Source organism: Rhopalosiphum padi, chromosome 1, assembly GCF_020882245.1.
Source record: "Rhopalosiphum padi isolate XX-2018 chromosome 1, ASM2088224v1, whole genome shotgun sequence".
In the NCBI taxonomy this organism is placed as follows: Eukaryota; Metazoa; Arthropoda; class Insecta; order Hemiptera; family Aphididae; genus Rhopalosiphum; species Rhopalosiphum padi.
The window spans coordinates 73,612,053-73,624,967 of NC_083597.1; the positions used below are offsets into that span (position 1 = coordinate 73,612,053).

The window sequence follows — 12,915 nt, forward strand, 5'->3', positions numbered from 1 at the left end:
GAGGTGTTATTCACATAATCTTTACTTTATTTTCAACGTTTCAGTGTTCCTTTAAGCATCTAACATAAACAGTGTATAAGAATATAGTCTTTATAGTATTCGTGTATATTTAACTACGAAAAACATAAGTATGTAACTTAAATACTTAATCATGATAATGTGTTATATATTCAAACAAAGGTTTATTTAATTTATACACAGTAAATCTTTTAGATAAATTCCAAAATACATATGATATTATTTATATTTATAAATAACCATAAACATGCTCTTAAATATTAGAATCATTCATTTATATCTTGAATTATGTTTATTTAAACAATTTTAAATTCAGTTGCTCGAATTGGTACAACATATTACATGTTAAACTAATTTTTCTCGCCAAAAAAAATGACTACATAATTGTATAATTAATTTTTATATTATATTATAATAATTATAAGCATGCAATTTATTTACCATAAGAAACGTACTAAATTCTATCACTATACAGTTATGGTTATTATGTATAACTATTGCTTACACCTATCAAACTATTTTAGTTATATACTCTTCTATAATATGTATTTATTTAAATAAAATTGTTCAGCACCGGACATGAGGAAAAAAAGTAACTATATAGTTCAAAATAACAATAAATATATTTTTTTGTTTTTAAAAAAAGAAGTAGGTACAACATTTTAAGAACTTTATAGCGATCTAAAAAAGTAGTCCCACAAGAACTTTAAGCATCAAATGTTGAACGTTTGTCCGTATTTCATTCCAGTTGTTAGATTATACGTTGAAATTCAAATTTAAGACTGATGATTCACATTTCTAAACTATATGAGAGAAAATATATTATATTGGTATATTTTTACGAAAATCCCAGAATCCTTGTTAGGGTATTGTGTTTTACATATGACCGCTGACACGGGTTTTCAAAGTTTAGTAGTCACTGGGGTAGGTTTTTCGTACGCGAGAAAGCTCAGTGTGTCGTTTATATTAAAGAAGATAAAATATTACAAAGTACTTATTATCTAAAAACTCATTCAAATTTGATAACATGATGGTTTTGAATAAAAACTAATACATTTATATTCGTATATTTAGAATTTTCAAACAAAAATTTTGGAATCATCGATTTTCAGAAATATGAATTTTTTCAGTGTTGTATTTGTAGTAACTAGTGTAAAATCCCAAGTATATTGTTGAAACTTAACACTAGAAACTATTTTCATAATATATTTATTCTTCCAAAAAAAAACAATTTAATTTTTATACCCATTATAATGTATATAATTAAATATGCGTATTATAATTTATAGAGTCACGTTTAGTTTTTCTAAGATGAGATGGTTAAAAATGAATTAGAAGACATAAATTATGCACCTACAATATTCTACATCTATTATAATATGAATTTCATATTTAATATAACATGCAAAATATTGGCCAATCTTGTAAATTATTATTTTATTTTACTTAAATTAAATTAAATTTACTAATTACCACAATACAAATTCCTTCTACAACATTTACCTACAAACATATTTATAGTATTAGTACAAGTACATACATCAACGCCACATGGGAATCCTCAAAAAAGTTTTTTTTTTGGCAGGCAAACATCCGAATACGTGAAAGTTTTTTTATTTGATTTCATCGAATTAATAACAAAGTTTTTTCAAGGTGGCTAATAAAACTTTTTTCCCCAATGTTTAATGGAATTTGAAGAATCAGTAACTAAGTACTATTAAAATTAACAAACAAAAGAAGAAATGACAATAAATATTAAATGTATTTCTGTTATTATATTTCGTCGAATTACCTTCTCATAGGTCGTGTGCTCGTGTCCAATATTAATTAACGTTCAAATCGATGACAGCGCGATATAAAAACACCACTCTAGTTTCAAAAGAATACTTTTATGCCTGGCGCATTTTATTACTAACAATATTATTATACAATTATACGTAATAAATCGAATTGATAATTCGTATACTTGCCAATCAATGTGGATTGTCGTCCACGTAATAAAACCATTTTTTAACAGAAGAAGTAACAAATTTTAGATTTTATATTATGGAATCATGAATTCATTGCGTTTTGAAAAGTACTCTACACGTAAAAATGCGTATATTCCATATGCGTGCACGTTTAAACCGAAAAATAAGAAAAATCAAATACACGCGTGTTTAAAATGGAGAATCGATGTTGACAAAGAAAATAAGTAATAATATACTGCACTGTCGTGGTACTTTATATATATATATATATATATATATATCAGATATTATATACATCTGAATACGAGTGTCACTTATTCCAACGCCTTATAGAAGATACCTTCCAGTGGTGGGTACTTATTGTTATTTCTTTAGAAAACACTAAAGTCTACAAATATCGTATGTAAAAAAATAACTTGTATTTACATAGCCCCACATTTTTTTCTTTAGTTCATATCTGCACTATGATCGTGTCGATTGCACAGTCTGATAACAAGTGTTTTGTCAGTAGAAATGAGATACCGTAATATATTATAAAGGAAACATTAGCCATTGTTGCTATATTAAATGGGTCTTAGCACGTGTACTCATAACAATTTTGCAATACTAGACGTTTATGTGTAAGGTGTGCGGTTTGTATAGTCGTATGATTTGTTCAATTATTTTCCGACGAAAGAAAAATAATCTTAAAAATTAATTATAGACCTTGATTGTTATAACTTATACACAAAATCTTTGGATTGTGGCTTGTGGTAATATGTACTGTGTACAGGCAAAATCTATAGTTTTTGTTTAACGTATATAATATAAGTATTAAAAACAGGTATACGTGCCTATATGCCTTTAATAACTTATAATTAATTATTTATTTCGCAGGATTACGAGGTAGACCTGTACTTACGACAAAAGTGGCAAGATGCAAGATTACAACATAAAGATATAACGGAATCACTAGATCTAAATGATCCAAATTTAGTTAAAGCCATCTGGAAACCTGAAGTTTACTTTCCAAATGCAAAACATGCAGAATTCCAATTTGTCACTGTACCCAACGTGTTGATACGCATCAAACCTGATGGAGATATACTTTATATGCTCAGGTATTTTTTGAACATATAACATATCATTGAGTGTTGAATCCTTTTATTCGTTTCTTCCCACAATTTTCCTCAGTAAAAAACCAATTCATTAGTACAATGAAAATATTTCAGAATTATATCTGATTTATATATATGTATATGCGATAATGTTATGAAAATTAAAATGTAATCAAAAAATAATTAACCCAAACAACTATTCTATATTAGTTTGTGTATTTATTTTGGTCATTTGACTATGTGGTTGAAAATACTATTAAATAAAAAGACATAAATTACATTTTTTTTTCATAATTAAATATAAAATGAACTTTAAATCGTAATAATATATTTAAAAGAAAATATTAACAAAATATTTAGGTCAATTTGTTAATATCAATTTTAATGAAATTCGTTTTCAAAAATATTATTCCAGATATGTATTAAATAAAATAAAATTTCAATATTAAACAAAATTAAATTATAATTTGTCTTAATATAAAAAATTTTAGAATTTATTTTTAATATTATAACAGTATTTTTTTTTTCAATAGTGTATTAGGCATCTAAGGAAATTGTGATATTCTTAAATATAATTTTTCTAACAAACTTTAAAATTCATATTTTAGATACTTAAATTATTGTCACGTGCAAATGTTTTGATGATAATAACAAAATGTACTTCGTAAATAGTAAGAAATTAGGTCACGTACAAAAAAGAAAGTCGAAATATGAACACCATACAAATAAAGAAAATCGAAACTTTTTAAGATTAAATTAAGTAATGTAAACAAATTTTTTAGGCCCTAAACATTATTAATTTTTGCATTTTAATGATCTATTAAACAATAATTATTTCGTCATAAGTTAAATTATTTAAAATTTTAAGTAAAAATGAAGAACAAATATATAAACTAAAATGATTAATGTTATAAAACCAACCTCTAAAGTATCATACTAGTATATTATACTTCTTAAAAAATATATAATTTCAAATATAAATATGTTAATTTTATAATGTAAATTATATTCATAATATAACTCTGTTATCTTCTATCGCATTTAAATTACGATTTAATTGTTTAGCTCTCCTTTATAATAATAATACAGAATACTAAATTGTATAATATAATAAAAAAACATGTAATTCACAATATATACCTTATTTTTTTTAATTTAAAATATATTATTTTGTCGTGCACAATTAACCAGAAATATACAAATTATTTTATCAAATTATCAAAGTAAAAAAAAAATTGTCAAAAATTAGTATCTTTGAAAGCAATTCGCGTATAACTACAAATAATGCTGTATTTACTATAATTTTTATTTTACTATTCTGCTGAATAATTAGTAAAATGCCTTAACATTTATTTTTCGTATGTTTCATAATTTTCGAGTATTACTACTAAGCATACTATTATTTTAGGATTTTCAGAATCATTTATCAGTTAAATGGGGCAAAATTGTTTCATAGGTACCGTGGGTTTTTTGTTGTAATGTATTTAGCATATTGTATTAGCATGATAGTTTATTTTATGTTTTATTTTAGTTAAATTTTAGTTGTCCGTATTTAACAGAAAATCTCCTATTGCAGACTCTGTACTAATTTATTCGATTTTGTTTAAAATCAGTTGAATTTCCCATAGCTAAAAAAATAGAAGAGTTAAACCCCATCTTTAGCGGGTTTTTCCCAATTTAAGGTATGCTATCATATGACGCCGGTCGATCACTTAGTATTACGGACTGATAGTATAGGTATTCTTCATCTGCGAGTATCGATATCACAGAATAAGTATGATCGAATATCATTGAAATAGGATCTTTTACTTTTTTTTCTCTAAATCTTAACCTACGCTCATTGACAGTAATTTTACTAAACGTGAAAATATCTATGACATAAAACATGTATTTGAAATGATTGTTCGTAATTCGGCGGTGCTTGGTACGGCTGCCAAGGTTCAATAATATTATGTATCAAATACGCATTATCAAAGGGTAAGTATTCCAATCATTCCATTACGGTATACTATAGTGGACTCCGTCCATCGTGGTATTATAATATATTACATATTATCCTACTAAGCCGTACGTATTGTTTGAACAAGACGTACTTTTCCTTTCTCGAAATCCCATATTTTAGTAACAATACATTCCATTAAAACGGTTAAATCACTCTACTTTGAAGTTCCGACAATTCGATTTTCATTCGTTTCAGTTAAATAAATATCAGAACCCTGTTCTGTATTCAATTCGTTAGGAAAATCATAATAATGTCTAAATTAACGTTTATGGCTATTTCTATATTATTATACTGTATTAAATGTATATCATCCAAATGGTGAATTTATATTATCGATTTATATAATTTATTATTACTGTCTTATAATGTAGGAACTTCGTTATTTTTTCAGTGTACTTTTAGAATCTCGAGAAATAATAATAATCTATAAAATGGAACAGATTCTATTCTTCTGTATTAAATAAAATGAAATTGAATGCTTTTGTTTGCTAAATGCAATTCAAAAGCAACCGATATAATAAAATACGCCTTTTAAGTAAAAATTATATTGCAGTTATAGTGTATGAATATGTACGTATATATATTGAATTAATATGAAAACATTTTAGTAAAGATAATATTTATTTATTACCGAACTGTTTTCGGCTTTGTATAATACATATATATATATTTGTGTCTATAACAATGACTTCATCATAAAAATTAATGAAAATTTACAATTTGGGATATTAAAAACAAAGGAAGTTCTATATTAAGTGTTTTATAAATCATTTTCTTTTCAAATCCAATAATAATTACATCTTATCAAAAGTATATGTTTCAATAATTATTATCAGTTATCACTATTATTAATATGCAATATGAATACCGTAAACCAAATATCAAAATAATAAAACGTATTCTCGAAATAAAATAAAAGATCAGTAAGTTTTTAACCTCAATTATACACATACTTACCAATTTATTTTTTAAATTAACAACTTCTTTATTGTTATGCTATTTTGAAACAACTGATTATATTATCTCGATTATTTTAATATAATATACAATACCTAATATAACTATTCTTAAAATTATTTCGATACTAGTTCGTCATACTAAGATGAAACCAAATAATCTATAACAGATACCAATAACCTGTACATGAATACATATTTATATTCATAATTCATAAGAAACTAATTGCCAATTTTTTTAATTAAATATACATATACATAGGTACCTAGCTGTATAATAATATGTAATACTACGACGAAAACCCAAAATCCGTGTTCAGCAATTTCAAATCCTTTAATTTCTACTAAATATAATTATACTTTAATTTGTTTTCAAAACCTTTCTAAGTTTAACCAAAATACATTCGGATCTTTATATCTCTTGGAATTTGCTAGTGTTTAATTAGACTATTTACTTCAAGGTCTGACGACCTGCCACATTTATTTTATTACCTGCACTGCACATTATGAATTGGTTATACAACAACTACGTGACCTATAACGAATTTTGGAATTTAGGTTAATACTAAATAATATACTTATAAATTGATTCACAACCACAAGAATGCTCATCCCGTTTTCCTTTTATAATACATTAATTCAAATTATGAATTTTGAATTTTTTAAGTAACTCGTAAAGAACCATATTATTTTAAAATACTTATTACAATATTACTATTTTTGGTTTGATACAAACTTATTTTTTTCAAATAAGAACTGATCTTTTTAGGTACTGTGAATTATAAATCATATGATCTTTTTGAAAATATTAATAAATTTAAATCAAAATTATTACATATAGTTACTGATTTAATAAAATGTATATAGTAAGAATAACAATACCGATTTAAAAACGATTTTAAAAAATAAAAATATATTTAATATTAATTAATCTAGTATTTATTATAGTAAAATTTTGATAAGGTGATATTAACTACAACATTTTTAAAATCCCTTACATATTAAAAACCCATTATTGTTATTATACAACTAAGTTAAATAACCCATTAATACTCGTTTAAATTACGATTTAAATATATAAAAATGTTCAAAATTATCTACTTAACAATTTAAAAAAAAAGAATGTTTTTCATTTGAAAATATAATAAAATGGTACGACTACAGGAAACTCTATAAGTAGCATACAAAATCTAAGTACTTGGAAATAAAGTCATTAAGTGTAGGTACTTAGAAATTTTAAAAATCAAAGTTTGAATAAATCCATGATTAAATGAGAAACTGGGGTGAGTTCTGAGTATGCTTGGTAAATCGTTCTGTATACACTTTCATCAAATGCAATTAGCTCGACTTTTAAGTTTCCCATTATTTTAAAGCGATATATAAACTTGAAATGTATGTAACTTTTATAATAACTTTATATGTAACTTTAGTAACTATATCATTGGCAAATTCTGAAAATTAAATCAAATACTTTTTAATATAAACCACAAAATAAAATTATGAAAAGACGTACACATAAATATATGTAATATATATGTATACAATATTACGATGTAAATTACATTCCAGTCAAGCAATATTAAATTATGTACAAGAGTTATTACTCAATGTTTTTCACATTCATACTCTATTCAAGCCACACATTAAACTTCACTTATAAAGTTAAAACTTACAACAAATAAACCATATATCTAGAGCCTTTGATATTGTAAAACAGCAAATAAACAAGCAATTAAAAATATAGAAATTGCACACACATATTATCCTAGTATAAGAACTTAGGGATATGGATGGCCATTTAAAGTAACACATTCATTATTTTAGAAAATACTAACGGTTTTGGAAATATATCTTTTCTATAATTTTTAAATAAAATAAAGCAACATTTTTGAAAAAAAATTATATTTTTTAGTATTCATCGTTATCATTTTTTAAGTGTTTTACTCTTTTGCGCAACCGTATCTAATTTTGATTTCAAATTCTGAAGCAAAATATTATTCAGTATATTTGGATCTATAAAAATCAAATTTTGGACTATCAGTTTATTAGTTATAACTTTTAAGTATTTAAGTTTAAAGCAAGTGCACCTTGTTTAATTCACTTCAATTATCTAAGCTTGAAATACATACTTAAAAACTCAAAACTTATTAGTTCAAAATTCGATTTTTATGTATTAAATTAAACCAATAAATATTATGCTTCGGAAAACAAAATAAAATACATGTTGTCATTTAAAAAAATAAAAAAATAATAATGAAATGATAAACAAAGTAAAATTTATAATTTTGTAGAAGAATGTTATTTCTAGAGACATAAAACTATGTAAAAAAAAATATTTTCATAAATATTAATAATTTTTTTAATAAAAAGTGTTTTATTCAATAGATCAATCTTTAATAGAACAATCTTTACCGAACTCTAACTTTAATACATGTAAGTAACTAAATATTATAAATCAACTTACACAAACACAACAGTCACTTTCAAATTCACGACTTCGCCAATGTTGTAATATAAAAATCTTAATTAAATCAATGAAAAAAATATAATCATATATTAATATTTTTGACTTGCCGTATGTCGTATGATAATGAAACACGGCAAAATTCAAGTTTTAATACGGAAAAAGCTCAAACACCAGGTTTCTTAAAAAAATATCCAATTTGTAATCTATCAACAAACCTGTCTAAATATTAGATGTCCAAAGGTTATTCACACCACGCAGAAAAAAATCATACTGTCATAAAAAATAAGAAAAATGAACTTGACCGGTAGATACCCTTCAAGTGCTATAGTAAAAATGTTCTTCTGAATCTAAAGTAATGAAGTAAAATGTACACACGGCAATATAAAAATAATTTTCCCTGATACTTGATCAAAAATTAAAAATAATGATATTAACCAGTAGCTATACATATTTAACACAGACCTAAATGTGATAAATCAATATTTATGATAACATCTCATAATAGCGTACAAAACAAACTTATTTTACTAGTGCATTCTATACAGCGTATCCGGTTTGTTAGAATTTAATTTATCTCCGGTAAAAGAACATCGAAGGCAAATTTACAAAAACCACAACGCCAAATTCATATAATATTATATCGACTGATTTTAGTAAATTAACTTATAAAATATGTGGTTTATTTTAGAACGTAAATCAGCACTTGTTACCGGATTTTGAGTTGATTTTTATGGTTTGCGACTTTGGGTTTTTTTTTAAGAAATTATGGTTTGGGTTAGAGCGTGTTTATTTAATTAACCTTAATCTTATATTGTTTTTAGAATTTTAATCATCAATAATGAAATTATATCATTCCTGTAGAGATTTTACTAAAATATTGTATAGTATTTTTTTTTCTTAGTATTTTTCTTAACCATTTATACACCTTCTACATTTACATCATGCCTTTCTGCACATGCCTTCATCTGATAATTTAATATAAGATAATATATCATCCAGTTGACCATTATTATAAAATAATGAATCAATTATATTCTTAATTAATAAATTAAATCGAAATAAAATTGTGTTATTATGTTATCGTTCGGTCCCGACTTTTATTTAAGTTTGGTTCTAGTTCAGTTATTATGGTTCACCACTTTACGAGTTACATTATACTATGGCTACGAACCTTTATGTAAATTGCTTGTTGTTTTGCAGATGTGTATAAATGATAAATATATTATATCATGTATTCTCAGTATTGTTGAAAATCATAATTTGTAAGTTTTCCGACATGAAGTTAAAATAGTATACGACCAACGGCATGGATAGTGGGACGATAACGAAAGATTATGTACTGTAAAAAAAAAAGAAAGATATCAACGTCAAAGATATAAAAAAAAATTGTTATCAGAAAAAAAAAGTACGTACAGTATGAGACATGTCACTGCAATATTCGAGCGTTAATAATAAAAAAAATAATAATAATAAAATCTAACGACTGTTCGGTTATCGTAAATAAATAAAAAATTGAATTATTGGTATAATATTATGGTTTTGAGAGCGTTAATACAACGATATTATCATGTATACTGTTCTCCGAATTGTTAAAACAGATTTGGTCATTTCACCGAATCGTCCCATACCTATTGCCTATCCACCGTGTATAATTATTATTTTTTTATGCTCGCGGAGGGTTAAAAATGCAGATAAACCCATCTCGTCACCCGTCGGCTCGTTGTGGTCAGATTTATATTTCTATACATGTCTAACCCATAAACAGTATACACCAGGGGGACATCCAATCCCACGCGCGCGCACATCAACAATAGTTGAGGGTTTGTTTTATCGTCTGACAATTTTCTTTTGCACGACCGTATTAAAAAATGACAAATAAAAATCATCATTAATGATGTCGAAATGACAGTTTGCAGTTTTTATAAACGTGTTTAATACATCACGGGCCACGGCCACGAAGTTATCGACTTAAATGTTTAGCTAAAATTAATTATCAATAATTAGTAGAGATTTGTAACTACAAATCGATTTTATTTTGTAAGTCCCCCCCGCCCTTAATTACCTCTAAAAATAAGTCATCTGTGCTTCATTAAGCGGTTTAAACTTTGACCATGCCAATCAAAAATTCACACTAACTACTAACGAGGCTAATATAATGTGTATGTGTGTGTGTTCGGATTCCCGACGGCGACATAATTGACAAAACCTCGTTGGATATCAATCAAACTGTACTCGGAACAACGGCTCGCTTGCTTTTCATCATAATACTATATTACAAAAAAGTTTGCGCTTCGAGTTTAGTTTTCTACCCTCGTCAAAGCGTTACGTTTTATTTATAACAACGACGAAAATGTAGTCTTACCCGTTTGCAACTTTTGTCGGACGTATGATATTATGATAATATATAATATACGCAATAATTCAAGTATTATACGATAAATTGAAAATATGCTTTTAAGACAAAACGCTGTAAGTTATGTGAAAAAACACACGCTATTCCATAAGTATTTACTGTAACACTAAAAAAAAATCTGCCTGTTTAAATATTTCTATGATAATATAGATATATGATATATTAAATCATCGATTACAAAATATATTCATGTATGATATATACCTACCAAGTTTACATCGATAAATTGTGCTCTGGAACGTTCCCGTGGACCACATATTATAGTTCTTCATTCGGGTATTTAAATAAATTTCTAAAACACGTTTCCAAAGTGTTTTTAACAACAATCGGACATATTATTATTGTTATACGGACGCTGCACGTGTGATACCACCGCGAGTGGGTGGACTCGGGACTGACATTCGGCGTGCCCTGGACCCGCCAACCGCAAAGCCCGCCGGAATCAAGTTATCAACTGGGTCGGCGAAATACAGTAAAAACAAATGCGAGCACCGTTCTCCTGGGGCCGCCGGTTCAAACGAAAAAATAAAAATGGGTCGTCGATGTAATGCAAATGTGCAAGTTTGTGTTTTGTATGTGTTGTAGTCGTTGTTCGTTGGGTTATCGCAGAATAAACTAAACAGATGACGCACGTATGTCGTACCTATATATGTATATATTCTGCATTGTTGTGTTATTCTGCGACGGTTCCATCCCACCGCTGTCGTTACCGGAAAACTATTATTATTTGAAATATTGTTCGCGGATCGCTATCTAACCACACATTGATTACTTCATCGTCGTTTTTTTTTTTCAATTAGAAATCTTACATCGATATATTGATTATATCGCGAGGTGAATTCCATTGAACTGGTGATGACGTACTCAAATCAGTAGTGACCTAATATTGTAATTTTTTGCGTTGTTTAAACAAATATATATATATATATATATGTGTGTGTGTGTACATACCGTTAAAATGGCCCATCGAGATTTTCCCGTAAAATATATACATAGTAAAAACGGTAGTAGCTATCTAAATATATAACTATAAAATAGCATTATTAATACTTCTCATTAGTATTCAACGGTAAAATATATTTTTTGTTTATTCTTGGCAAAGTGATCACTTATTTTAGCTGGACGTTCTTATGAATATGCATTAATGGCAAACCAGATAATCAGAATTATCCCATTCCGCATCTTTATTAAATTTTTGATCATACGAATACAAAAAAAAAATGTAATAAAGACTATCGTTTTTCTAACATATATATTATAGGTTAGGTAATGTTTACATAAATGTATATATTATGTGTGTGTGTGTTACCGGAAAAGTTTTGAATATAGACGTTCTATAAAATCCTTTGTAGTATTTGGCAATATAAACAAAATTTGCTGCAACCCGAATGAACACAGTTTATCTTTTTCATGACCCGATTGAGCACAGATGCAATTAAACAATAGGAATTCAAAAAATATCGAAATACGATACGATTATAAGTACAAAAATACATACAACGTTGCCGTTTTTATTATTTATAAAATAAAACGATGTAACAAATAATAACGGTCAACCACTAACTACTAACGACTGATAGTTATTATGTTTAAGTCACTCTTGGCTAACAATCCAAAAATCCAATTCCATATCGGACAGCATTGTAGTTTATCTCAAATGCACGAATCGTGTAATCGCCGATACATGCGTGTTATTCTGACTTTACGAGTATGTATGACTCGTAAAGCACAACGATTGAAGAATATTCACCGATATCCATGAAGAATTGACAACGTTAATATCGCTTGACCGTGCTCAATCGTGTTCCACCGAAAATTTTTATAAATTATGTATTATTTATTTGTATAATATTATTTTAGATTCTGAACGGATCGATAAATGTATTTCTGTTTATTATTATTTAGTTTTTAAGGCATCAACTGCGTCATTACTAACCTCCGGCATTACATTATTTACATTAGAAATGGGTTGAATTTTCATTAAATTACTAT

General features: G+C 26.6%; 1 protein-coding gene across 1 annotated transcript in view; it reads left to right on the forward strand.

Moving 5' to 3' along the window:
- LOC132931838 (glycine receptor subunit alpha-2-like) overlaps positions 1-12,915 on the forward strand; it is a 215,438-nt gene that overhangs the window by 170,367 nt on the left and 32,156 nt on the right. The window contains exon 4 of the mRNA XM_060997877.1: positions 2,865-3,088. Coding sequence (XP_060853860.1) covers positions 2,865-3,088 — 224 coding nt within the window. The remainder of the gene's footprint in view (positions 1-2,864; positions 3,089-12,915) is intronic.